Genomic DNA, 26,152 nt, shown 5'->3' with positions numbered 1-26,152 from the left:
GGACGGTGGGCCTCCTGGGCGCCGTCTGACCGCGTGTGGCACTTGCTCCTCTCCCCACAGACCCCAACTGGGCGAGCTTGAACCTGGGCGCCCTCATGTGCATCGAGTGCTCGGGCATCCACCGCAACCTTGGCACCCACCTCTCCCGCGTCCGGTCACTGGACCTGGACGACTGGCCCGTGGAGCTCATCAAGGTGATGCTGTCCATCGGGAACGAGCTGGCCAACGGCGTCTGGGAGGAGAACTGCCAGGGGCGGGCGAAGCCCTCGCTGGACTCCACCAGGTAGGCGCTCGGGAAGGGGCGTGGCCTCAGGGCCTGCGGCCACCGCTGGATGGCCGCCGTCAGAACGGCCCGGCGCTGTAGGAGCACCGGCCAGGCCAGCGCAGCCGGGCCTGTGTTTAAAATCGGGCCTCAGCCGGCCCGGGCATTTCAGGCTCCTCCATTTTTGTGTTTCTTTTTACACCCGGGGGATACACCTTGGGGATTTCTCACCCCGTCCCGGAAGTGCATTAGGCTTCTGACCTTGCAAATACATCGCCGCTAATTAATGCACTTATAATAGGCGTAAGCTGCACTGTTAACACCGATTATGGATTTTTGATTCCTCCAATTTGTTATTCTTAGATCTTTGATAAGCATTTATTCGGCTGCTATACACACAGAAAATAAGTGAGTGCATGCTAACAAAACGTAGTTTATTTCCTAAAATATATTTCTAATGCAGTGAACCAACCGAGATCAGCATATAATGCACAGTGACCCTCCCCCTCAGTTAATGTTAATTGTGCATGTACCCTGAGGCCGTTTAGTCTCTGGTTTTTCACGTGCTGCCGGCACGGACCGGTTTCGAGACCACGTGCGCACTGAGCGCACGAAGCGGTGCTGAAACGGCGTGCCTTCTGGGGCAGCCTGGTTTCCAGGGGCCGGACGGGCCGTCTGCCTCCACGGGCGTCCCGAGCAGGGGGCTCGGGCTGCGTCCCCGGTTCCGAAGTGGGGTGTGGGGTCGCTCGCTGTCCGCATTCACTTCTCAGGCGTGCAGAGAGACCGTGGGGGGCCACGGGCCTCCCAGCACGGGCCCTCGGTGCGTGTTGCCGGCGGTCAGACCAGGCAGGAGGCCAAGCGGCAGCCCGTGGTTGGGCCGCGTGTGAGGGGCGGCGACACTGGGGCAGCGGCCGGGCCGAGTCCATTGCCACTGGAAAGCGAACTTCCGGTGCCACCTTCGGTTCGCTCTCGAGAATGAGGCTGGCCTGGGCCCAGCCCCCCTCCCCACCTCGGGTGCCCTGCGGGAGGGAGACAGGCACCAGGGCGTCAGTCTCCCGCCTCGGAGTCTGTGTGTGAGCTCTCGGCGCGCCAGCTACGGCACGCGGTGCAGATGGGCGACTGTCTCACGAACCGAACAAAGGGGGTGCCTTAAAAAAACTTTCACCGTGACTCGTTTAAGACTAACGTAGAGATCGGCTGGGTCACCAACTAGGAGCATTCTTAAGAGATTAAGGCTTGTTTTGATATTCGTTTTTTTAAATAGTTTCTTTGGAAAGTATTTAGGTCTGAACGTGTAAACCAAGTGGAAATTGCATTGAGTATAATGTGTGAGTACAGGAAACAGCAACCAGCGCTGGCTGGTGTGGCTCAGAGGATTGAGCGCCAGCCTGCGAACCAGAGTGTTGCTGGTTTGATTCCCAGTCAGGGCATAGGCCTGGGATGCAGGCTAGGTCCCCAGCAGGGGGCGTGCAAGAGGCAACCACACGTTGATGTTTCTCTCCCTGTCCTCCTCCCTCCTTCCCCTTTCTCTAAAATAAACAAAATCTTAAAACAATTAAAAGGCATCAGACCCCTGGCCAGTGTGGCTCAGCTGGTTGGAGCATCATCCTGTAGCTGATAGTTTGTGGGTTCGATTCCCGATCAGGGCACAGACCTAGGTTGCCAGTTGGTCCCCTTTCCAGGCAGGTCCAGGACGCAACTGATGGATGTTTCTCTCTCACATCGATGTTTGTGTCTCTCTTCCTCTCTCTCTAAAAGCAGTAAAGAAATGTCCTTGAGTGAGGGGGAAAAAAAAAAAAACACATCAGAAAAAATTGACCTGATGCATTTTAGTACTTATGTGTAAAGGAAACATGTATACCATGGCCAATTTCGTGAATTAGAAAAGTTGATTTTTTTCATGTTACAATCAGGAGCGTTTAGAATGGTTGGAAACAGCCATGTGGGTTTGGGTTTTTTTGTTGTTTTTTTTTAATGGTAACTACTTTACATCAATGTGGCCTCCACTCAGGAGCGAGGACCTTGGGTGGGTGTCGTATGTTCCAGGCCGTGCACGCGAGCGGGCCCCCGCGTGCCTCCGCCCTCTCCCACGCGGGGCCTGGGTGTTTTAGAGAGAGCAAGCACAGCGCCCCTTTCCCACACGTGGAGGGACGGCCTCTCCGTCCCGCCAGCCCTCCGCTCACGTGCGTCCGCTAAAGCCCTGCTGAGTCCGCTCTCCTCTCCGGGGCGACGGGGGCGGCAGCACGGTCACCCAGTGTTTCCGAGGGTCACGTCCGGTTTCGGGAAGCCCTACGTCAAGCCGAAGAGAAACGTACGGGAGGACTGAAGGTTTCTTTGTGCCTCTGGTTGTCCTCCCGGGGAGCTCAGATGCTCACTGAGCACCTCCTCCTGGAAGAGCAGTGGCGAAGGCCGGTCACAGCCCCGCGGCCTGCTCTCGGGCTGCCGAGGGGGCGGGGACTGGGCGGAGCCCGCAGAGCAGACGGTTCTCAGGGCCCCAGTGCCCTGGGGAAGCCTCGCAGCAGGAACCGCACCCGAGCTGGGCTTTGAGTCGTGGGGTGGTTTCCGGGCCTGGGGGTGGGGGGTGCCCTAGGCAAAGACGGGCGTGGCAGCCCTGGGGCCCGCGGGGTAGGTGGGGAAATGGAGGGGGTGGTCCTCGCCCGTGGGGGTGGGGTGCCCAAACCAAGCTGCAGCCTATCGAGGGGAGGGGGTGCGCCAGAGCACCTGCAAAGGCGGGCAGGGGGTGAGCCCTTGGTCTCTCTGTGTGTCTGTGCGTGTTCCCCTCTTCCCTAGACGACCGAGGGCCACCAGCAGCATCCCTGGGAGGGGTGGGGACGAGGAGAGCAGGCCGTGGCCCCGGGGGAACGAGCTGTCCCTCCACATACTGTGACCGGTGGGAAGCGTTGGGCCTCGTGGTGCAAAACCACAGTCACTCCAGCACCCCCACCCCGCTGCCTGCAGCTGCTGCAGGTGGAAGTGGGGGGCGCGAGAGGTGGGCTGGCATATCTCGTGGGCTTGGGTCTGCGATGTGAGAGCCGGGCGTCTGGCCTGGATGCTGCTCCTGCCCCCCTTCCCCACCCCCGCCTCCAGAGCCTGTGCTGGGTGGTGCACACAGCTGGAGGGGTCTTTTCATGGGGCCCCAAGGTAAGCCTAAAAAAAAGTATTTCCGTAAATTTGTCTCTCTAGCCCAGGAAAAGCCCGGCGCAATATATCCAGTCTGATTCTTTGAAAGGGGGCCCAGCTGTTTCCCCAAGCAGCTCTTGTCTGTTCCAGCTCGTTGGAAAGATTCATTCTGACAGTGGAATGTAATCAGAAATGGGCTTTCCTCCCCCGCACACACACTCGTGTGCACGCACGCACACACAGATTGGGGCCTGTGGGGACAGAGGACACAGCACACCCCACTCCAAAGAACAGCCAGTCCCCGGAGACCACTGCACGACAGGTTCACCTGGCTCCGCGGGCGCACTCGGAAAACGGGCTCCCCTGCCGCGAGGTGGCCAGCCCGGTGCCGGCTTCCCCTGCCCCCGATGAGGGCAGCCTCGGCCGGCCCCTGATTGGTTCCAGCGAACCTCAGCCACCCCGAGAACTGCCGGTCGGTCGGGCAGCGTCGTGATCAATCGCGGCTGACGGCGGCTAGGCCGTATTGACTTCCCACTCCCAAACCGGGGGCCATTAGTCAAGGAAAGCATCTTTTAATTACTCCCAGGAAGAGGGAAAAACCTTTCTGGATGGATTCTGCAACAACTGCCATTTTTTCCAGTGCATTCGATAACGAAATTTACTGTCGCAGGAGGGGAGAGGGCGCCCCGCCCCAGCCCCGCAGTGCGGGTGTGATTCGGGGAGAGGGCACGTGCGGGAGATCGATGCCGTAACAATCAACTCCATCTGCAGTGGATTCTGAGTCCCCTCTCTAATTGCTATTGATACCATTTAAGCACACACTTAAAATATCGATTCTAGGTGGGGAGACGCAGTGGGCAGCCCTGACTAGGTTTTAGGGGCTCACGGAGGGGCCGTCTGCTGTCTGCGGGGCCGGGACCCAGGACCCTGAGCCTGTGAGTGTGTGTGACTCACACCACATAGCTTGTCGTTGCCCGGGGAACCGGGACCAGAGCAGCCAGGCAGGGCTCTGGCTCCAGGGCGAGGACACACGTCATGACCACAAGGAGAGGTCCCCAAGCTCCTTCATGCGCCCATTTCAAGTGGAAGGGTCGTTAGCTCATGTGGAGGTACTGACAGGTGTGTGTGTGTGTGTGTGTGTGTGCGCGCGCGTGCGCACACGCCTGCCGGGTGCTCCAGCTGCCTCCAGGCCCCAGGGGCCGTGAGTGAATCGGGGCTGGGACATTGCTAGCACACAGCAAGGCAGTCCCGGCAACCCCGTGCGTGCCCTCGCCCGGGGCCTTGGGGGCTGGTCTGTGTCACCGTGGGGGGCTGGCCTTTGCAGCGGCCCACGTGGCAGCGTTCGGGCCCAACTGCAGCGAGCATGGTTTCCTGCCGGCACCGCACCGAGCCCTAGCGCCGCCCACCCCTGCCCACGTTTCTTCTCCCCCGCCCCCCAGTCCCTGTGCCTCAGTGTCGGCGTGCAGCCTGCGTGGGTCCTCGGGAACCGGCCGCAGGTGCGCTCCGGGGCAGGTGGCCCGTCCAGGTGGCGGTTTGGGGAATCAAAGCCCCCGGGGGGTGGACACCTGTGCACCCACCTCCACGCAGGAGACGCCCGCCCCCCCGAGGACGCCCCTGGAAGCGTGCCGCCGCAGCTCGCGTCCTGTGCCGCCTCGGCATCCTTCCTCTGGTCGTCCTTTATCCCTTCCCTGCACACCTGAACTCCCCGCCGTCCGCCCCCTGGGAGAAGATGCCACTCTGGGCGGAGGATGTGGGACAGGACGTCCGGCATCCGTGTGGGGGAGACGGGTGCCCCCAGCGGCCCGCGCTCGGCCCTCCTCGGTCGCGGAAGGCCGCTTCCCCCTATTTATGCGCTCGGAGGTGCCGAGGAAGGGGAAGTGTGTCCAAACCGAAAATAATTGGATCCCCGCCGCTAACCTGAGATGGCAGGAGCAGCGCCGCTCGGCCGCGTCTTTGTCTCGGCGGGTTTGATCAGGCGCTCACAATGCGGCCGACTCGGGCTCCCGTTTCTGGGTGGAGACGCCCCGTTCCAGACGGGGCCTCGGGGAGCGCGGGCCCCGCAGCCCCAGGACGGCCCCGGCTTGTTATTTTCCAGCAGTCCTTGGCCCGCCAAGGTCGCTGTTTTGTCTCTTTTGAGTGTCCCTCTATGCTTGACACCTTTTCCTATTTTCTTTCTTTAAAGGGAAAAAAAAAAAAAGGGCAGGGGGGAAAAAAAGGACTTTGCTGTGATGACCAGAGCCCATCTGCAGTTGGGTGGCATCTGCTCCCCACATGTCACTTCCCTCATTAACAAGCAATTGAATTAATTAAATGCTGCTCAGAACACGTATAACAAGCTACCGGCAGTGTCCAAATTAGCGCTGATAATCAAGGATGATTTCCTTTATTATCCTGCTAAGTGGTGTGCAGGCTCTGATCCCCCTGTCTGCCCCCATCTATTTACATACCCCGGCTTCTGCCTGTGGACGCGGAGGTTAGCTCACCTAGTTAATTTGCCGCGATCACCGAGCATGGCCGACGGACGCCCTGCCCCCCGCGCCACCGCCACCGCGGCCCCCTCCCCGCCCACCCTCCCCCCAGCCCCAGCCTTTGTATCTCCAGCTCACTGATAAATTAAAGGCCACCCCTGTGGTCTCTCAAGTGAGTAATAGAGGCAGAAATTTCATTTTGCAACTGGCTGATTTAATGATCCAAAGGGTAATTAATGGCCTGATTATCTTAATGTTAAATATGTCCGGCAGCAATTACTGTGACCTCCCGCTTGTCAAGGTCCGGGCTGTGCTCTTCTTTCAATTAAGTTCTCTGGGGCTTAATGGTATGAATAAACTCCTCTGATTCTATCATCCCGGACGGGCGCGGAGGGCCGGCAGCCGGGGGCCCGCTCGGAGTTTCAATCAGCCGGTCCCGCGCTCCTGCCGTCGGAGCGAGCGGGCGTCGCAAGGGCAGCGTAACTTTCCTGGGCCTCGCGGAGCCCCCGCCCCACTCCACCGCCTGCTCTCTCGCTGCTATTTCATCCTCGCCCGCGTCCCCCGTTTACTTCGGGGCTGCCGGAGAGTCCTGTTGGTGGAGGGAGCCGCTGGGCTCTGAGAGGCCCGTCTCCTCCGATATAAATTACCATGTGCGCGCCGCGGTTTTCCTGTGTGACAGGCTTAATTAATTGGCAGGAGCCCCCGAAAATGACAGCACCACTAATTGCAGCTCAGAGTGAATTTCTGTCATCACGGAGCGCCTGTCAGCGGGCATGCCCCGGCCCCGGCCGGCGGAGCGGGCTGGCCTCCCGGCCGGGAGGGGCAGGGGCGGGGCAGGGCAGGCTCGGGCGGGGGAGCCGGGGGAGCCGGGGGGTGGCAGGCACGCCGGCCACGTGCAGGCCTGGCGCGTTCTGTTAGCGGAGTTCACACGTCCACGGCCCCATAGGCGCAGCTGCTCTTCGGGGACCTCGGGCTTCACCTAGGATGTCTGAGGGACCTGCAGCGCCGGCCTGGACCCCGAGAGCCGTCGCTCACTCGGCAACTGCCCCCCCCCCCCGGGACTGGCTCGTCCTCGTCAGCGCGGCGCCAGACAGGCCCGCGGGCACCAGAGCCCCGCGCCCAGAGCAGGGAGATCCGGCTGCCGACGCTCAGCTGGTCAGGGGGACGGACGAGGGAGAGGTGCAGGTGCAGGCGGCGCTGCTGCCTGGGAAAGCACACCCACAGAGCACGGCTGCCGGCCGGGAGCCCTGTCAGTCAGGAAGGCGCTCTGAAAGAGACCCCTGCACACTGGAGCACAGCGGGACCGCCTCCCGGAGACCAGCCGAGCCTCGCACTGGCCCCCGAGCCCCGAGGACAGGCGCACTTCGGTGGGCTCGGGGGCTCGCTGGATCCCGAGGGAGACGGAAGGGTGCTGGGAGCCCGCTCTGAGGCCGCAGGCTGTCTGGGGTTGAGCGTCTCCATCGCAGCGCTCTGAAGTGTAGCCATGGAGACAGTCGGAGAGGCAGTTTTTTTAGAGAATTTTTATGCTCACTGGCAGGCAGAAACGTAAGCCATCAGCTGGCACGAGCCATCCGAGGTGCAGGACCACATGTGAGCCTCTGTCCACCGTGAGCACGTGTGCAGGACTGTCACACGCAGCAGTGTCTTGTCCAGGGCCGCACGGGACTGTGGGACGATCGTCGAACCCAGGGTGTGAGTCCTGAAACCCACGCCCCTCCACCCCCAGGCCTGCCACCACACCCATCCTTCTCCTGCTGGGTGTCCTGCGTCCGCACACACAGGTCAGATCCCCAAGTCCCACTGTGCCTGCCAGCCTCTCCCCTCCCCCCAACCCCGCTCACACCTGCGTCACCCGTGTGCCTCTGTGCACGCACAGGGTGCGGCAAGAGCAGGCTCACGGCGGTTTGTGCGGGACGCAGTACAGTGACTAGTGAGCGGTAACACAAGAGTACACTCGGTGTTCTGTGTCCTCACAGCGATAAGCCTGCTTCTCCCTGCCACTGGGTAGACACAGACATAACCTCCTGAGTGTGAATTTGTTACGTGTGATACAGGCCTGCACGGCCTTCCCACTTGTAAGATCTAGAAGCCTCGCTCCTGGTGACGGAAAGAAGGGTAACAGAGCGCCCTTCATTCTAGTTTGCACTCATGGGGCAAACCCCACCTTCCAAGTCCCCCGGTCGTGGGTCCCCCGGTCGTGGTTCAGAAGTCTCGATTCTCTGCGGTTGGTGCGGAGACCTCCAGGTCCCTGGACGGGCCAGCGTGGGCACCAGGAGTGGGCCCCGGTGTTTTGCAGGACCACGCCCTCCCGCCCGAGCCTCCCTCGGCGCCTGCGCCTTCCCCTTCCCGGCGCCGCCCGTGGAAACGTCCAGCTGGCACTTGGGGCTGCCTTGAGGCCGTGTCCACCGTCCACATGACAGAGTGGAGCTGGGCCGGAGCACGTCTGACGTGGCTGCGTGGCCAGCATCTTCTGGGATTGTGACTTTTTAGAAACCAGGGCGTTCTCTGATGGGTGAGATGACACTAGCCATTGTCCTCACCCACTCAACCACACATACGTGATGCCGAAAGAAACCGTGTGTCAGGTCTCCTGGGATCTTTGCACCGGGAAGACGCAGTCGGCTGTGCCCGGGTCCCACGTGCTGGCGGCGACAGAGACGGGCAGCCGTGCCCTCCCGGGGCCGGAGAGGCTGGTGCGTGGGGAGCACGGTCTCCACCAGGCAGAGCAAACCAGCGTCTGCAGCTCCGCCTGGAGTCCCCTCCCCGCCTCAGCCCAAGGCCTGAACTCACTTCTGGTTTCCTGAGGCCCAGCCACGTGTCCTCGTCCTTCCCCAGACTCGGGTGTGACCGGCGCCGCCAATGTGCCAGCCCAGCGGATGCTGCAGCCCACGGAGGGGCCTCTGTGCCTGGTCCTCGGGCGGGGTGACCGTGCACCACGAGCAAATGTCCTGTCCCCAGGAATGCGGGGCCGGCTCACACCCCGGAAAGCAGCCCGTGGGACCCAGCACGCCGACAGAACGAAGGACAGAAGCCGGCCGCACGGCCGTCCCACGAGATGCGGAAAAAGAGCCGACAGAGCTCAGCGTCCCTCACGGACACTGTGCATTCGTGGTGCGGACACGCGGCGCAGTCGGGGTCAGAGCAGCTTCCCCGGCTGCCGGAGGGCGTCCGTGGGAAACCCTCCCTGCCGTCATCCCTGGCGGCGGAGTGCTGAGGGCCTCTTCCTGCAGGTCGGGAACACGGCAAGGGTATCCGAGGTCACCCCTCCCCACACTGGCTCCAGCCGGCGGATTGGGCAAGGAAAAGAACCCACGGGCTTCCAGGTCGGAAAGGAAGGGGTGAGGCTGTTTGCAGGTGAAGGGATCGCGTGTGTAGGAAGCCCAGACGAGCCCACAGTGAGCTCCCGGAGCGAACGAGTGAGTTCGGCCAGCTCGGAGGGGGCAGGACCAGGGCACGAGTCAGCTGTGCTTTTCCCACCGGCAGGGGACAGTTCGAAACAGGATTCAGGACACAGGTTGGGCTTCAGGAGCCCCAGAAAGCATGGCCTGCGTAGCACTCATTCGACCTGTACCCTGAAAAGTGCAAAGCATCACTGAAAGAAATTAAAGGCAACCTGCCCTTGGCTGGTGTGGCTCAGTGGATTGAGCCTCAGCCTGCGAACCAAAGGGTTCGATTCCCAGTCAGGGCACATGCCTGGGGTGCTGCTGTCCCCCACTCGGACGGCCATGATGGAGAGGGACAGTGGCAGGTGGTGGTGGTGGTGCGGCGCAGCCGGAGCCCTCGTCCTGCTGGTGAAGCCACTCTGGAAATCCCTCGCTCCCCGAGGGAACACAGAGGCAGCACCGGACCCAGCGGCCCCTCCCCGGGGCAGGTGCCCACGGGAAGCAGGCCCACGTCTGTGCAGACACAGTGTGCCCTCGCCCAGGGCAGCCCCCTTCGCCACAGCCTGGCGTGGGCACCGCCCAGGTGGCCGTGCGGCGGAAATGGGCCTGCAGGAGGCGGTGTGTCCGCGCGGCGGCGTGTGGTCATTCAGGCCCAGAAAGGAGTAAAGCGCTGTGCACGCCACAGCGTGGGTGAGCCCGGAAAGCAGCGTGCGGAGTGGGAGGAGCTGGGTGCAGAAGGCCACGCCTCTCGTGACCCCACGCCCGCCCAGGAGGGTGGGCAGCGGGGTGCTGGCAGTGCCTGCGGACCGGGCGCAGGGCTTCTCACAGGGCGACAGGAAACAGCCTGGTTTCCGTGGTGAGGGTGGTGCTGCAGCCATTTAAATACACTGAAAGCCTCGGAACCACATACCTTCGAAGGGTGAATTTTACAGGACTTGAATTGTGTCCATTAAAAAAAAAATGAGCCCTGGCCGGTGTGGCTCAGTGTCTCCAGTTCAATTCCCAGTCAGGGCACATGCCTGGGTTGCAGGCCAGGTCCCCCGTAGGGGGCACATGAGAGGCGACCACACATGGATGTTTCTCTCCCTCTCATTCTCCCTCCCTTCCCCTCTCTGTAAAAATAGTGTGGAAAAATAAGGAAATCAAGAGGAATTTTCAAGGAACAGGGACAGGGAGGGCATTGCACAGAGTTAACTTTCTGGACAAAGGGTCGGAAGCGCCAGAGCCACCGGAGCCCATGTGGGGAGGGGCCCGCCAGGCCAGCACGGGGCCCCTCGTTCGGCACCAGAGCCCGAGGGGGCGGGCCGGCAAAGGGTCCTGAGCAGCATTCGCACTTCAGCCGGAAGCCCCTGGCTCTTGGGGCAGGGAGACCAGGCTGACGGGGCCTGGTGTGCGGGATGGGCGGGTCTGAATCGGTGACGATCACCACCGGACAGGGGGGGCCTGCGGAGAGGGCTGGGCACGTCAGGGCCACGGCCGTGCAGAGTCCGCAGGACACTCAACGTCCAGTCTCTGCTTTCACCAGAAAGGCCACTGGCCGAGCCCCTCAGCTTGTGAGCTCAGGGGCCAGGCTCGGCCAGGTCCTGTCAGCTGCACAGCCTCCCAGGAGGCAGTCAGCCCCGGCGTAGTAGGGGTGTCCCTCCCTCAGGACCGACTCGGGCTGGGGGCCTGGGGGGAGACCCGCATCCGTAGTGGTGGTCACTGTGCACGCTTGCTCGGGCCACTGGGCAGAGGGCGGGGCCTTCAGACACCAGGCGGGGCAAACAGAAGGCGGCTCCGGCGGTGAAACCCGGGTAGTTTGGTGTGAGTGAGTGACGGCAGCAGCCGGCGCCCAGCCCCGCAGAGGCCGACCCTGCCCGTCCGGCCGTGGCTCCACAGCAGGATCTCTGGGCTGGGGGGCGGTGTGCCCCCGCCCCCCCGGGCTGCGAGCCTGATTTCTCTGAGAAATTGCCTGAGGCCCCAGAGAACGGGAACAGCGGTGGTAACACCATTAAAGCCTGGAACAGTTAAATGTCCTTTGTGACTGATCCGGAGAGCTCCCCTGCCTGGGGCCCGGGAGGCGAGCGTCCCCCGGAGGCCGCGTCACACCCCATCTTCGGGGCTCGCGTGAAACGTGTCTCCGACGTGCGTGGCCGCCACAGCGGCCCCAGGGGAAGAAGGCAGCCGTGCGGGCCTGCGCCTCTCTCCCCGGGGCCCGCCCGTGTGCGCCCTGCAGGAGCCCGGGAGACGTCTGCTCGGATCGGAGAAGGGGGCCCTGGACAGGGGCGCGCTTGCCTGCAGCCTGGCCCAGGGCTGGGGTGAGACAGTCTTACCCTGACGACGCTGCCGCCTCCTGGGAAAGGGAGGGAGGGCCTCCTGCCAAAACCAGGCTGGCAGCTGCGAGTGGGCGTGCGGCACCCGCTGCGTGGGGAGGTGGCAGGTTTCCCAGGTGACCCTGCTTCACGGCAGCCAGGGCTCCAGGGAAATGCGCCCGCTGCCCGTCCTGCTCCTGCCCCCGCCCCCACTGCTGGTGGGAGCGAACTCGGGGGAAACCTTTCCGGAAGGAACTTGGCAATACGTCTGGGCCCTTCCTGGACCTCGGACCCGCACAGGGTGTGCAGGAGGCCGACCGAGAGGTGCAGGCCGGCCTCGCGCTCTCTGCTGTCCCCACAGGCCCCCCGGTCTGCCCCTCGCCCTCACCGGGTGGCTTGGCCCAGCGCCACGTTACCGAGAACCCTGCCTGGGCAGAGTGCCTGGTGTCACAGCCCCCGCTGACCAGCTGTGTGACTCTGGGCCAGTCCCCGTCGGGCCCTGGGGAGGAGGACCGCTTCCCAGCCATCCTGAGCCCCTCCGTGAGCCCTGGGTCCGAGATGGCGTGCAGCCTGCTGGCTTCCCTGGAGTCCCCATTTTGGTCAAAAGCCGTCTACTGCTGCCCGCCCCCCCGGGCTGCCCGCCCCGACGACCGCCAGCATCATACCCTGGCGCTTGCCCCAGACGCACCTCTGGCATAGCAGCCCCGGTGCCGGCCAGGTGCTCTGCGCACCCGCTGGCTCGTTCCCAGAGACCTCGGCGCTGCCAGCTTCCCGAATGCCCCCCAGGGGGCGGGGCGACGGCACGGAGGTCACACGCTTCCCCGGGAAGAGGCGGCTCGTGCGGTTTGACTTCCAGACAGTCCTTCAGCGCGGCCCGCCCTCCCTCTCGTTAAGGACCCAGCGACGGTTTCATTAGAGGCGCGTCCTGGTGTCCTTGGTGCCGTGAGGCCTTCGCGGGCTGGTCCCTCCACAGCAGCTGCTGGGACGGGGCCGCCGGTCGCAGTGGGGACCCAGAGAGAAACCAGGGGCTCGGGGCTCACCTCGGCGACGGGTCGGTGCGGGTCACATGACCTCTCCTGGCGCCGCGCCCTCCGCACAGGGAGGGGTGGAGCAGAAGACCCCCGGGGGCCCCTTCTGCGTGAACGTCTGCCGTCCTCTCTCCGCCCCCACTTCAGTCAGCTGTGAGGGCGCGGGCGTCTCTGGTGTGAGTCAGTCTGACCGTGGGCGGAAGACTCCCCTCTGATCCTTCTCGTGGTCACTGTCACGGGCGCGGCGGGCGGACGGGCGGCAGCGTGCAGACTCCGGGGCGTCGGTCCGCGTCTGGCACTGCGGGACGGCAGCGGTCGTTCCGTAGCTGGCGCGGCACGGGTGCTCGCGATTTCCAGAAGCTTCAACTCAGCGGCCCCAGGTTCACCTGACCCACAGCGTCTGTTTGCTGTCACTGCACGGCCGTCTGTGTAGAGTCTACCGGCTGCACACAGCAGGTGTCGCTGGGAACCACAACAGACTCGGGGCAGCGTGAAGGAAGATCCCCCCTGGAACAGTTGAGCAGGGACCCAAAATTACTTCCGAGCACTCCCTCCGGTGGACTTTCCGTCTGTGGTTCCCACTGTCGTCCACTCAGCAGCATCTCTGGAGCGGACACAGAGGGGTGGCGTCCTTTGTGGGAAGAGCCGGACACAGAAGGCTTCGCTTCTGGGAAGCGTCGGGAGGGGCCGGCCCAAGCCGTGGACAGCAGCTCGGTGGTTGGGGCGTGGGGAGGCGGACCGGCTGCCGTGGACAGACCCCAGGGTCTTGGGGTGTGGGGGACGCTGTGAAAGTGAACGGTGGCAATAGTGGCGCCGCCCTGTGGGTTTCCTTAGAGCTGTGGGGTCGTGTGGCAGCAGCCGGTGCCCTCGGTGGTCTGGCAGTCAGGCCCCCCCCCCCCGCCCCCCGCGCCAGCTCTCAGGAAATCAGAAAGAATTGGTCGTAGGCACGCCCGGGGGGTTGGCCACAAAGGGTCCTGGGCTGCAGCTGTCACCCGAACGCATTCTGTCCCAGCGCCAGTGAGGACGAGGACGCGGAGCCTGGGTCTCTCTCCTGGATTGCCGGAGAGAGTTGCGGGTAGAGACGGGGCCGCTGGGGCGTCCTCAGTGCTGGAGACGGCCCGAGGCCTCCCTCCAGGGACCCCCGGGAGGAGGAGGGCTCCCGCTCCTCCGCTGCAGTGGGCCCGCCCGCCCGCTGGGCTCGCCCCCGGCCCGGGGGATGTCCCTGCGCGTCCCACAGGATCTGAGCGGAGCCTCTGACGACCAGAACGGCCGTGTGGATCGCCCGCCGTGTCGTGGTGAAAGCGCAGCGGTGGCAGTGCGACAGAGGACGGCAGTGGCACGGCGGCGCAGTGACGTCGCACACGGGCCTCAGCCCGAGGAGGCCGCAGGGTCCTCACCGGGACCCCTCCGGCCCGGAAGCGGTTCTCCTCACACACGCCTCGGGAAGCAGCGGCCGCACGCAGCCCGAGAGCTGTGGGTCAGACGGCTGGGCCTGGAGAGGGAGACGAGGCGGTTCTCACGACCAGGAAAACGTCACAGGGGCACGGGGTTCGCTGGGTCCCAGCGTCCGTTCCCTGAGAGTCCTAAACGTGGGCCATCCATCGCCCGCCCAGAGCTGCTCCGCCGGAGGAGCCAGGGGGCCCAGGGCACAGCCGTGACTTCCACAGCGTCCTCCTGTGAACCTGGATCCCCGCAAGTGACGGCGGCTGTTTCTGGGGGAAGAGCGTGTTTGAGGAGCGAAGCGAACAGACAGCGGCTCCTCTCGGGTGCACACGGCCCCCCTAGACTCGTGACGGCGGCGGCGGAGGCCCCGCGCCGGGAACATCCCGGCGAGCGCGCTGCCTCCCAGACTCACTCGACCACGGCTCCCTTCCCGGGGAAATGCTGGCGCAGGATCCGCGTGCCCTGCAGCCTGCGCTGCACGGGAGGGCACGCGTGTGCCTGTGGCCCGCCCCGTCCGCGTGTGTGTGTGTGTGTGTGTGTGTGTGTGCTCTTGGAGCCGCCCCCGAGAGGCGGCGCTGGAAAGGAAGGACGCTTCAGACCCCTCCACCTGGACCCCCGTCCGCGTCCCTACGGCTGTGACGGCGCTCTCTTGAACGGCATCACAGCAGTTCACCCATGACTGTGTCACCACGTCGTCACTCGCCTCCAGATGTTGGGAACATTCACAGAAAACCACGAAAACATGCCGGGATGAGCCTGTGTGTGGATTCACCGTGCGAGGGGGCTCATGACTCAGTGTTTTCTCAGGGTGGGTTCCTCGAGGGACCCGCCCTGGGTCAAAGGCCCCAGGCGTGAGGAGTGTGACTGGTGTCACCGCAGTGTCCTATAGAAGGTTGGCCCCCCACACACACCCCTCCCTTCTCCGTCCTCACCCTGCGCTCTCGCACCCTTAAAGCCAGTCTGTGCACCCACTTCCAGGCCTGGGGTCTGCAGTGCCCCCTGGATGGGGGCACGTCCACGCTCAGGAGCCTGCTCTGTTTGTCGGGGCTCCCCAGGGAACAGAGCCAGCTGTGCGTGTGTGTGCTGCACGTGCGCACGCACTGATCTGTTGTGAGGAGCTGGCCCACAGGCGTGCAGGTGGGCACGTCTGAAGTCTGCGGGCCGGACACACAGGCAGGGCTGCCGCCGCCGCCCTGAGCCAGGATGCCTTCCACAGGAAACGGCAGGCGGCTGCCCTGGAGGACATCGCCTGATCAGATACGGCCCACCCACGTCATCGAGGGTGATCTTTAAGGTGCTGATCATAGATGACGTTAACTGTGCACGCAACCCCTAGACACCTGTTTGGTTAAACCGCTGGGCCCACAGCCTGGCCAGGCAGACACAGGAAGCGACCGTCACGCCTGCCGTGGCCCCAGTTGCCCAGAGAATCCCGTCCCAGCAGAAGCCATGGCGGCCCAGCCACACCCTGGACCACGTAGCCTCAACCTCTGTACTTAGAAAACAAAAAAATAAGGACAAGTTCTTGCCGTACTTTCTGCTAGATTCTCATGAAACTCACTTGAGAAATGCCAGGGGGTGGGCTTCTGAGCTACGCCACGTTTAAAATGTCACTTTTCGTGTCCCGTTCTCATGCCTACAGCGTCTCCTCCACTTGCCCGGGAGCTTCTCTGTGCGTGGGGACCAGGGCAACGTGTTGGCCAGTTGCCGGGCCAACGCCACACGTCCTGGTCAGAAGCCACCGAATCATTAGCAAAGGCTCCTCCAGCGGGGACACGCGACCTCCGCCGCGAAATAACTCACCGGCGAGGATGTGTGGACGGCGGGGAAATGTCCTGTGTCCGCTGGCTTCAGGCTCCGCCGTTTTCTGCAGGGCAATTATCTGCACAAAATACTTTTTTTCTCTTTTAAGCAGAATCCCATTGCTAATGACACCGTATTTTGAACATGAAATTGTCACAAAGGAGGGAAAAAGTGTCGTTATCCAGAAAAGCCGCAATCGCTCGCAGGTGTGACGGTCTACACAGAATATTCCTCTTTCAGGGGAGATGAAAGCAGCCCCTCGTATCGGCCCGTGAGATGATTTTAGACAGAGTTCGACTCCCCGGACCGTGCAGGGGAGACGACACAGGCCCCGGGCGCGGGGAGTCCAGCCCGAAATCCGGAGCCGGGCCGCCTGGGAGATCACGCCGGTCAGTAACCCGCGCGGAACATGAAGGGAGGGTGTTTGAGTGTCGGAACGAGGCGGCTTGAAAGGTGAGGCTTCCTGCCTGCCGCTCCCCCGATCGCGTCTGCCATCCGATGTCCATTTCTGCGGGTTTTCCCTCTAGAACAAACCTATCATTTTTCACCACAGGATATTTACAGCTTCAATCAGTGCCAGATTCAATCGGCTTCTGATCCCAGCGCTGGAAGTTACAGATGCAGATATTATTTGCACTGCGGTTAATTACGGGGCAATCAAACTTTGGCTTTTCTACTGTAATTTCCTCTGCCAGCTAATTTAATTAATCACCCCCAGCTCAGCTCTTCCAGCTGCGACCAGCAGGGTCATTAATTAGGCATGTGGCGGTCCCAGAGACCGGGTCCTGCTTCCAGCCTGCTGCCCATTTGATCTCGGGGAGGGAGGGCGGGCGGGTGGGCTTCGCCTCGGCACCCAGGCTGGGGTGGGTGGGGGAGCAGCCCCAGCCCCTCCAGACAGAGGACGGGCCCCACAGGGGCCTCCCTCTCTGGCAAGCAGCTCACCTGTGGGGGTCACGGACCGGCTTCTGAAACCCGCCCTGCTGGAGGAGGAGGCCTCGCCGTCCGTGCAGCCCTCCCGGCTCTGAACTTCCCGAGGGGCCGGCCTGCGCTGGGGCACGCCCATCACGTCGGGAGGGGACTGGCGAGGCTGACCTTTCCCCGAGGGACTGGCTCCATTCTGTCACGGGAAGCGGCTGTCTGGGGCTGCAGCCGGCAACACCGGTGCCCAAATGCGCCCCTGGGCCGCACCGCTGTGCTCTGAGAGCCGGTCCTGGGGGGTCACCAGCTGGCCGCCGAGAAAACACCCATCGAAGAGCCTCACTGGGCTCCTGCACGCAGCGTGTGCACACGCGTGTCTGCACGCACAGCACGCACACCTAGAGAGTCCACACGACTGGGGGGGGCTTTCTGAGGACCCTCCTTCAGCACGGCTCCTCTCATCATGAGTACATGGGTTTTTTAAACTTACACAGGGTGTTTCTCGCTAGTGCTTGAAACAGACTGGGTATTTAGTCTTTTGTAAAAAAAAAAAAAAAAAGGATAAATTGAAGAACAGGTGTTTTCAAGAGCCGTAATGAATCATCTTAGAACAAGGGCTGCCTCTGCGGGGACCGTAGCCGGTGCCCTGCCTGCAGCCGAACGAATCAGAGAGACGAATGTGCACGCGTGCACACGGGCACACGCACAGGCACACACGCCGGTCCTAGCTGGGAGGGGCGGGCGGCTCGGTCAGGAATTAGCGGGTGACGAGGACACGTGTGCCCTCGGAAGAAACCGGGCCAGAGGGCTTGCCGGGTCCAGGGCTGCGCCTGTCCAGGGGGCGGGGCGGGGCAGAAGCACCCCCACCGGAAACCTCTGCCGGCGCCAGGCCAGGAAGGCTGTAGCCGCGCCTTCCTGAGGAGAGGAGGGCCTGCGAGACACCTTAGCCTCAGACGACCGAGCTCAGCCCTGAGGGTCGACCCAGGCCGCTGGCAGGTTGTGGTGCGTTCACCCGTTTCGTGCTGGAAGGATGGTTCTGGAATGGATGGTGCGTGTGCAGGGTTCTCCCGGTGTCCCTGCTTCGCCCCTGGGACCGTGGGAGGTTCTGGAGAACGGTGAACCAGCTCATGCAGACGGCTTACGTATCCCTGTTCTCAGAGAAAGAATGTAGCGAGTGAAAAGGGATAAAAAAAAAATATCTTTGAGGCCTTTTTTCCCCCGAGAAGCCTCTGTTTGGGTTTCGGTAACCAAGAACCCTGAAACAAATCTGCCTTCCTCTTCCTAACTCGAATGGCAACTGTAAGACTCTGTTTACCCGATTCCAGAGCAGGCCTACTCCCTGCAAACGGAACGCCAGTCAGAAAGTTCTCCGACTCCTGCAGCCCCTCTCCCCATCTGTGGGGGCTGCCAGGTCTCCGATGGGCACCTTAGTGCCCCCCACACACAGAACCACAGCCCCGGCCCCCCGAGCTGGGGCCAGCTCCGGTCTGTCCCGGGGGCCCGGCTGGCCGCCTGCAGCGGGCCTAGCGTGCTCACACCTGACCGCCCCTTTCCTCTCCGTTTCTCCCTGCCTCCTCTCCTGGCAGCCTCTACAGCCTTAGAGCTGGGGGGGGGGGGGGGGGGGCTGGCCCGGGGTGTGACCTGGCCCCTGAGGGCACCCCGTGGGTTTCCCTGCTCCGTGGGCTGCCCCCCTACCCCCCCCCCACCGTGTGGCCCCGCCAGCTTCCTTTGTGAGCGCATGCCTGCCTTCCAGGGGGCTCCTGCTGCGGACAATGGCTGGCCCTCAGGGACAGCAAATCCCGAGGCCTGGCCTGGGTTCATCAGGCCTGGGGAGGGGTGGCGGCTGAACCGGAGGGCAGCTGTCGGGTCTCGGGCCTGACGGTGCCCCGGAGTGGGAGAAGGGCCACCCTCTCTCTGCGCCGGGAAAACCGCCCGCACTGTCCCGGGTTTGTCCTCCTGCTCAGCAACGGGCTGGCAGTGCATTCTAAGCCCTGGTTCACCTGTGAAGTATTCAGTGATTGAATTAGCCTAATAGACACTTTCTCACGTGGCTGTGTGATTTCACCCCGATCGCACCTCGGTGGCTCTCACGTGCCCCCCAGTTCACTGTGGATGTGAAATTCTCACAAGGCGGGACATAAGCGTCTGCCCCCTTCCCTCAGTTTCCCCGGTTACAAGGTAAAAACTGGTGTGTGCCTGCAGGGGCTCACCTCCCGGCTCAGGTGCGGCAACGCCGGATGTATTGTTCCCTGAGAAGAGCCATAGAGGGAAGATGTTACTTTACCTACTTCCAAGTCCTCTCTCCTATTTGGGAACCAGGGCTGACCGGCCTGAGACGCTGGGCAGCACCTCCTGTAGCCGTGTGGGAGGTTCAGGCAGCTGGGACTCGTGTCCCGGTGGCACCCTGCCACTGCTTGCACAGATCCTGTGTCAGCACAGTCGGGGAAGGTTCCGGCAGGGCCCCGTGAGCGGTCTCTGCGGAGCTGGTTACACCCCAGATGGGGAGGGGTGCACGGGAAGGCGTGGCTAGAGGGCCCAACTAGAGGGTGCCCCTCACATCCGTATCCGTTCTCCAGCCTCACTCCTTGGCATGAGTTTAATTTCTTCGAGTGTGTGCCCCTCCCCTCTCCTCCCCCACCCCTGCCCGGCCCCCTCCCTCCAAAGACCTGCAGATGAAACCTGGGCTGCCTCCCTGGCTCGGGAGCTGGAAACAGCTGGTGGGTTTTGTGTGGGACGAGCCACAGGGGGAAGAGGCTTGGCAAACACGGGGCGGGGGACCGGGGGAGGAGGTAGGTAAACTCAGGAAACTGTTTTCATGAGTAAATGAAGGAAACAAAGGCCGCTCGGCAGGAGCAGGAGGGCCGTGGGCTCCCCTGAATAGCCCCCTAAAAACCGCCACTGAAAAGGAAGAAGGCCCGTTTGCTTCTGGGAATCCAATAAATTGTTTCAGGAAGTGAAAGTCTGTCCAGGCTAATGGAGCCCTGATTGACAGCGCTTCTCATTACGGAGCCCATCAGGGGACAGGGCAGCCGGCGCTCCTCAGGGGGCGAGGTGGGAGTGAGGGAGCTGCTCGCCCTGAAAGAGCCGGGTGCCCCCACAGCCCGCCCCCTCACCCCCCCCCCCCCCCCCCCCCCCCCGAGAAGGACGGGAGGCCACCCTCCAGGAGCGGTTACCTGCGCCGCTGTGGCTCATCCGGCCTGCGCTTCTCGCAAACCCGCTGCACCGCCCCCTCCTCCCGGGAGAACCAGCCCCACCCAGGGCTCCTGCCTCGTCCCCCCAGCCCCCCCCAGCACTGTGGTGTTCAGGACAGGGAGCCACTGGAGCCAGACGACACGGTCACCGGCGTCTTGGAGAGCTGCCCCCCGTGTACACACAATGCCGTGCAGCGTCCTTCGAGGCCACTCATGGGGGGGGGGGGGGGCGGTCTGTGTTTAGTGAAAACCAGAGGGTGGCCCGTTCCTTTGTCAATGAAGGAGCAAGCCTGGGGTCTCAGCTCCAGTTAGCCAGGCTGGGTGCGCCCTCTCCAAGGCCCCCAGAATGGGCGCTGGCAGGAGGTGGTGGGCCAGCCAGCGCTGGAGGAAGGGGCCTTGGGACGGCCTCTCTGAGACGCCCCCACCACCACCTGCTCGCAGGTGTGCAGGGACCATCGGGGCTGCTCAGCAGTCACAGGCGGGAAGTGACCGGATGTGGCAGGTCGCTTTAGACAGCACCAGGCTCAGGCCGGGGCTGGGAAGGCGTGTGAGGCACCCTCGGCATCCCCGGTCATGGGGCCTGGCCGTCCCCACGTGCTGCCCTGGCGAACCTGACCCCAGGTGGTGTCTTCGTCCAGAGCGGCCCTCGTGCCTGAGCGGCCTGTTCGGCTGGTCTGCCCAGGGGAGGAGGGGTCCTGGACAAGGACGTCTTTCATCGACCTTCTGCAGAGCCCATTGGAGTTTGCGCGCTGACCTTGGCGGAAGGCGGGCTCGCGCTCACCGCAGAGGAGGCCCCTGGGCCGGGCTCTGCTAGAAAGCAGCGGAAGTGCCCGCGGAGCACGTGGCGCGCGTGCGGCTGGGGCCGGGGGCTGCCTCTGTGAGCCTGGCTCAGCGGCTGCCTGCCGACAGCAGGGCTCCGGCGTTCGCAGATGCGCCGCGTGTCCTTGGGCCGCAGGGAAGGTGGCCATCCTTCGTGTGGGTGTGGCGCCCTTTGCATTTCGTTCACTAAACCCAGGGCGCTCTGTGCGACGAGAACCTGGGGCCGGAGCGCTCCGTCTCCTGGCGTCCGTTGTGTTCCTGCGGCTCACAGCAGCTTAGTCGCAAGTGCGGTTCTTTCCCCCGTCGCGGGGCACGTTTCCTCCCAGCTGCCTTCCAGGGCCTGAGACCCGGCCCGGGGCGGGGCCTGAGACCGGGGACGAGACCACTCAGCGGACGTTTCCTGACAGAATGGATGCTTAACCGGGCATTTGATGGCGGCGGTAATCGAAGCAAATTCAGAGAACTCCAACCAAGAGGCAAAATTGATATTTTTCAAAGTGCAGAGATGGGGGGGCGTCGACACCCATCGCTTGGAGGCTTGGAGACACTAGGGGTGGGGCCCGTCCCCGGTGTCCTGGGGACGGGGGGAAGAGCCTGGGAGAAAAGGGCGCAGCCCGACCTCTCCCACGGGTGGCGACGTCCGAGGCCTCTTTGTGCCACTTTGTGCACGGCCGACCTCGTCTCAGAGCCCACGCACTTCTTTTGTGATCTCTTGTTTCCCCAGAAAGCACGAAATGAAAGTCCCTTGAGTTGCTGCTTTAACGCAGAGCCCCCAGGGAGGATCTGCCAGCTGCCTGGCGGCTCTAAAGCAGGCCACTCCACCTCTGCGCCTGCGGGTCTCCGCCCCCTCCCCCCCCCCGGGGGGCCGCGCTCCAAGCACGGACCGCGGAGAGCACCTGCGAGGCCTCAGGTGCGGGCAGAGGCGCCGGGCCGAACTCGGGGACCCGGGGCCCGCAGTTTCCCGGGGCCTCTGCTGCGACAGGAGCCCCACAGTCCAGAGAGGTCCTGGCTCCTTCCAGGTCCCACGCGGGTCTGAGTTTCTGTTTACCGCGGGAGAACAAAGGGGAGCCTGCGCAGCCAGAGGGCCCTCGGAGAGCCGCGGGTCCCTGTGCAGGCAGCAGTCACGTGTGCTCCCCCGCCCGCCGTGCGCCGGCCGGGCCGCGGCTGCCGGCGCTCCAGGGTGCGGTGGTACCGCCGCCCCCCCCTCCGCCTGGGGGATGGCTGAGGAGCCCTAATTGGCATATAACGCCCCGTGAATTTGTTAGCGGGCCTCGCCTCTCATTGGTGGACCGTCTACTGCCAACCACCAGGAAATTACCCATTTTCGCGAGTTAGTCACTCACGTCGCCCTCTAACTAGGTAAAAAAAATCCACAGCGCTCGCGCTGTAAATCAGGCCGGTGCTCGTACAGCAGCTCTCCGCGGCAAACGAGCCGGGGACGTCCGAGCGCAGGGAGGAGCCCGCCGCTTCGCCTCACCCCTGCTCCCTGGGGCCCTCCCGTGCTCCCCGCGCGCCCAGGTCTGCGGCCCCCGGTCTGCTGGCCCCCGGGCGCCAGCTGCTGGGGCCGCCTCGGCCTGGGCGGGGACGGCGGCTCCGTAGCCCTCCTGTGCGGGCCTTTGAAGCGCCGCGGCCAGGCCTCGGGCACAGCACGTGGAAAGGACACCTCCACCCTCCGACTCCCGAGCATAATAGAAATATTCAGGAGCGGACATAATTATTTCAATTACTTCTCTCTGGTGTTGGAGACACACTCAAGAGTCACAAATTAGAAAATAATATTCACATGTTTCTTCTAATTGGTAACAGATTAGAGGCATTCTGTCTTCTTAAATAATTTCCAAATGTGCCCTGGAGAGGCCCGGGAGGAGCGGGAGGCCGCGGCTCCGCCAGCCCGCAGCAGCCCCGCCCCGGGGAGGAGGCCTCGGGATCGAGCTGTGGGCGGGGAGGTGTGGGGGCTCTTCTCCCGCCTGCGTCTCCAGCTGCTCGCTCACCCCGCCTCTCGTCGCCCTGTTTCTGTGGAAAGTCGGCAGTTCTCCTACCAGCGCGTAAGCCTAGGCCTCACTGGTGCGTGTATTGACGAACACGGTCTAGACCCCCACACACGGCTCCTTCAGCCACATGTTTTCTGTGCACACCCATGCACACATGTTTTCTGTGCACACCCACGCACACTTCCAGATCCGTCCATTTTCACATCCTGTCTACTTCCCTCTGTCTGGGAGGGGCCGAGCCCGGGGTGGTGGGCGCCCCCCTCACTGGCCCCACTGTGCCTGCCCCACGCTGTCCCTCCACGGGGCGGGGGTGGGGGGGGGTCACATTCCTCCAAATGACGAGGGTCCGAGGCACAATTCCACCTCGATCACGGGGTTTGGCTTTACCGAATATCGCCTTAAAAAGTGGCTGCTTCCATTCTGCAAAGCTGTTGGGCCGTTTCTGATAAAAGTGCACACTGCCCCTCCCTGTCGCCCCGGCAGCTACCCTCTAGGGCTCTGGTCCCGAGAAAGGAAAACTCAAGGTCACACAGAACTCGGTGCATGGGGTTCGGAGCAGCCTTATTTGGAACGGCCCCGAGCGAAGCAGCCGGGTGTCCCGGCAGGGCACACCTGTGCCGCGGGCAGGGCTCGGCCAGGAAGAGCAGCAGCCTGCTGGGGCACCCGCAGCCCGGGTGACTCCAGGGCATTCGCTGGGCCGGGTAAAAAAAGCCAGTCCCCCAAGGCTACACGTAGTCTAATCCTGGCACAGAACCGCCCTGCAGTGAGCAGGCACCGGGAGAGGGTGAGTGGTCACCACGGTGAGGGGGACGGTGTGGGTGTGGCTACAGCAGGGACCTGGGGGGCGCCCGGCCACGGACCCGCTGTGCCGCCTGGCTGGCGGTGGCTCAGGGAACCTGGTGCAGTGAGGCTGCCTCGAACGCAGCCCCCCCCCCCCCCCAAACACACACACACACACAGCACAGACGAACACGGGGAAGACCAGGACGCCGGCGCTGCATCGGGCCAACTGAATTGTCATCTCGTACTCCAGTTTTTCAAGATGTCGCCCTTGGGGAAAACGAGGTGAGGGGCATGTGGGAACTCCATCAGTTCTTTCAACTCTAGGAGAACCTACAATGAACTCACAGTTTAAGTAAAAAAAAAAAAAAAAAAAAAAAAGAAACCCACGTGAGCAGTGGCTCCAACACCGAGAAGCAGGCTCCTCCAGGGCGGCGCACCCCAGATTTGAGAACTCGCAGGCCGGCCGTGGCGGCCGGGGGCGGAGGCAGGCAGCCCAAGGGGGCCCCCCCCGCCGGCTGGATCTGGAGCAGGGCAAACATCGAAAAGGACAATGTCACCCACGCATCACATGACACAGGTGATTTTTTTTTTTTTTTAAGATGGTGGGTTTACGGTGACAGCCGAGAACGAGGCTGGGGCACGAGGCTCTTACAGAAAAGGCCAACTAACGAGGGAGCAGAGGGGCGGGTCTGGGTCTCGCTTCCCAGAGTGAGCAGGGACCCTCCACCGGGGACAGTGGGGGCCGCAGGAGAGGTCTCAGGCCACAGGAGCGTCGGTCCCTCGAAGTATCAGCCCCCACGATCACTCGTCAGTTGAAAAGGGGGGAGGTTCCGGAGGGAGCCCGGGCCTGGGGGCCGCTGCTGTAACCGTGCACTCCAGCTCCGTAGTGGGACCACCCCCGTGCCCCTCCTGATGAGGCGTGGGGAGCGCACGTGCTGGTCTCGCCGGAAACACGTGACCCGGACTGATCCTGCCGTGGGCGGTGGGGGCACTGTGCAGGGGCAGTAGCTCGGGCTCCTCAGCACCCCCGTGCGACAGATGACGAGGAGGGAGGGCGGGGTGGGTGCTGTTAGACTAGAGGAGATGAAGGGGGGCGACCAGGCGCCACGCGTCCTGCCGAGCACGGTGGGGACACTGTGCAGGGGCAGTAGCTCGGGCTCCTCAGCACCCCCGTGCGACAGATGACGAGGAGGGAGGGCGGGGTGGGGGCTGTTAGACTAGAAGAGATGAAGGGGGGCGACCAGGCGCCACGCGCCTGGCTGGGAAGAAGAGTTCGGCTGCACAGGACGTTCGGGGCTCAGCCGGGGAGAGCTGGGCGCGGACCACGCACTGTCGGTTGGTAATCGTGCATCACTGTACGCCCTTGGGTGCGGCGGGGTGGGCCGCCCGGACGCGGGGACGCAGGCACACGGCTGTGGAGCGTCACACGGCGGCATCGGTGAGAGGAGCGGGCAGCTCTGGAGTCAGGGCCCTTTCTGTTGCCGTGCGACAGACACAGTGTCAACCCTGCCGCCTTGACCCGTTTTCAGTGTGGCATTCATGGCAGGGAGCCCGTTCACGTCGCTGTGCCACCAGTGCCGCCACCCACCCCCAGGCCTTGTCACCTTCCCAAACTGGAACTCTGCCCCCACTAAGGGACTCTCCGTTCCCCCGTCCCCGCCCCCCACTGTCCCTCAGGGAGCCTCGTGCAGCTGGGGCCTTGCAGCGTCTCTCCTTCCGAGACTGGCTCGTGCACGGGCACCGCAGGCTTCGGTGGCGAGCACGCCGAGGCGGGGTCAGGACGCCCCGGCTCTTTGAGGCTGCGTCACACTCGCTGCACAGAGGGGCCGCGCCGCGTCCAGTCACTCCTGTGCTGGTGGGCGCTGGTCGCTCCCATGTGGGGGCCGCTGGGAGTCACGCCGCCTTCAGCATGGGTGTCCAAGCAGGTCCTCGGTGTCCGGAGTTCGAGTCCCCTGGCCGTGTGCCCAGAGTGGACTCGCTGGGTCACACGGTGACCTGCTTGTTTCCTTTCCTGAAGAGCCTGCGTGTGTGCCCCCAGGTTCCGGACTCTGGGCGCACTTAAGTACGGTGTGTCGGTTGTCGTGATGGACTCCTTCGGTCGAAAAGCCCTTTGTAAAGCCCTCAGGCACTCTAACTCGGGGGGCAGAGCCCACCCTGGTCCCCCCAGCCCCCTTCAGGTCAGCTCCGGTTCTGAGGTATATTTGGGGGTAGGAGGCAGCTGGTTCTTCCCTCGGTGAAGGACATAAAATAAAGGCGTCCCCGTCTCCGTCACCTTGTGAACGGGCGGGCGAGCCCCCAGGAGACAGGCAGGACGAGACGGAGGGAGGGCCGCCCTGCCGACGCACGGATGCTGGTTGGTGAAAGCCCACTGCGTGCTGCCCGCTTGGCCCTTGGTCAGCAGACTGTCCACAGCTTTGCCACCAGGTGACCTCTGACAGCTGCTGGGCTGCCCCGCACCAGCCGGGGGTCCGCTGGTCCCCAGAGAACTGGCAGGCACTCTCACAGAGCGGAGTCCCTGGTGGAGGCAGAGGGCCGGGTCTGAGGCCCTTAGCGTTCGAGCGTAACTGGGGGAGGAAACCCGGCCACGGTTGGTCCGCTGGGCTTTCTCTACCAGGGGCTCCGGGCTCTAACGGATTGCCCCCGGTCAGTGCC

The 26,152-nt window shown here is 63.5% G+C and overlaps 1 protein-coding gene across 10 annotated transcripts in view; it reads left to right on the top strand.

The window, feature by feature from the left end:
• AGAP1 (ArfGAP with GTPase domain, ankyrin repeat and PH domain 1) overlaps positions 1–26,152 on the top strand; it is a 348,436-nt gene that overhangs the window by 309,392 nt on the left and 12,892 nt on the right. For all 10 annotated transcript variants that reach the window (XM_036022678.1, XM_028509859.2, XM_028509858.2 and 7 more), the window contains one exon: positions 61–283. In XM_036022678.1, coding sequence (XP_035878571.1) covers positions 61–283 — 223 coding nt within the window. The remainder of the gene's footprint in view (positions 1–60; positions 284–26,152) is intronic.

This window comes from Phyllostomus discolor, chromosome 4 (genome assembly GCF_004126475.2).
Source record: "Phyllostomus discolor isolate MPI-MPIP mPhyDis1 chromosome 4, mPhyDis1.pri.v3, whole genome shotgun sequence".
Classification (NCBI taxonomy): Eukaryota; Metazoa; Chordata; class Mammalia; order Chiroptera; family Phyllostomidae; genus Phyllostomus; species Phyllostomus discolor.
This window is presented reverse-complemented; position numbering and strand designations above follow the sequence as displayed.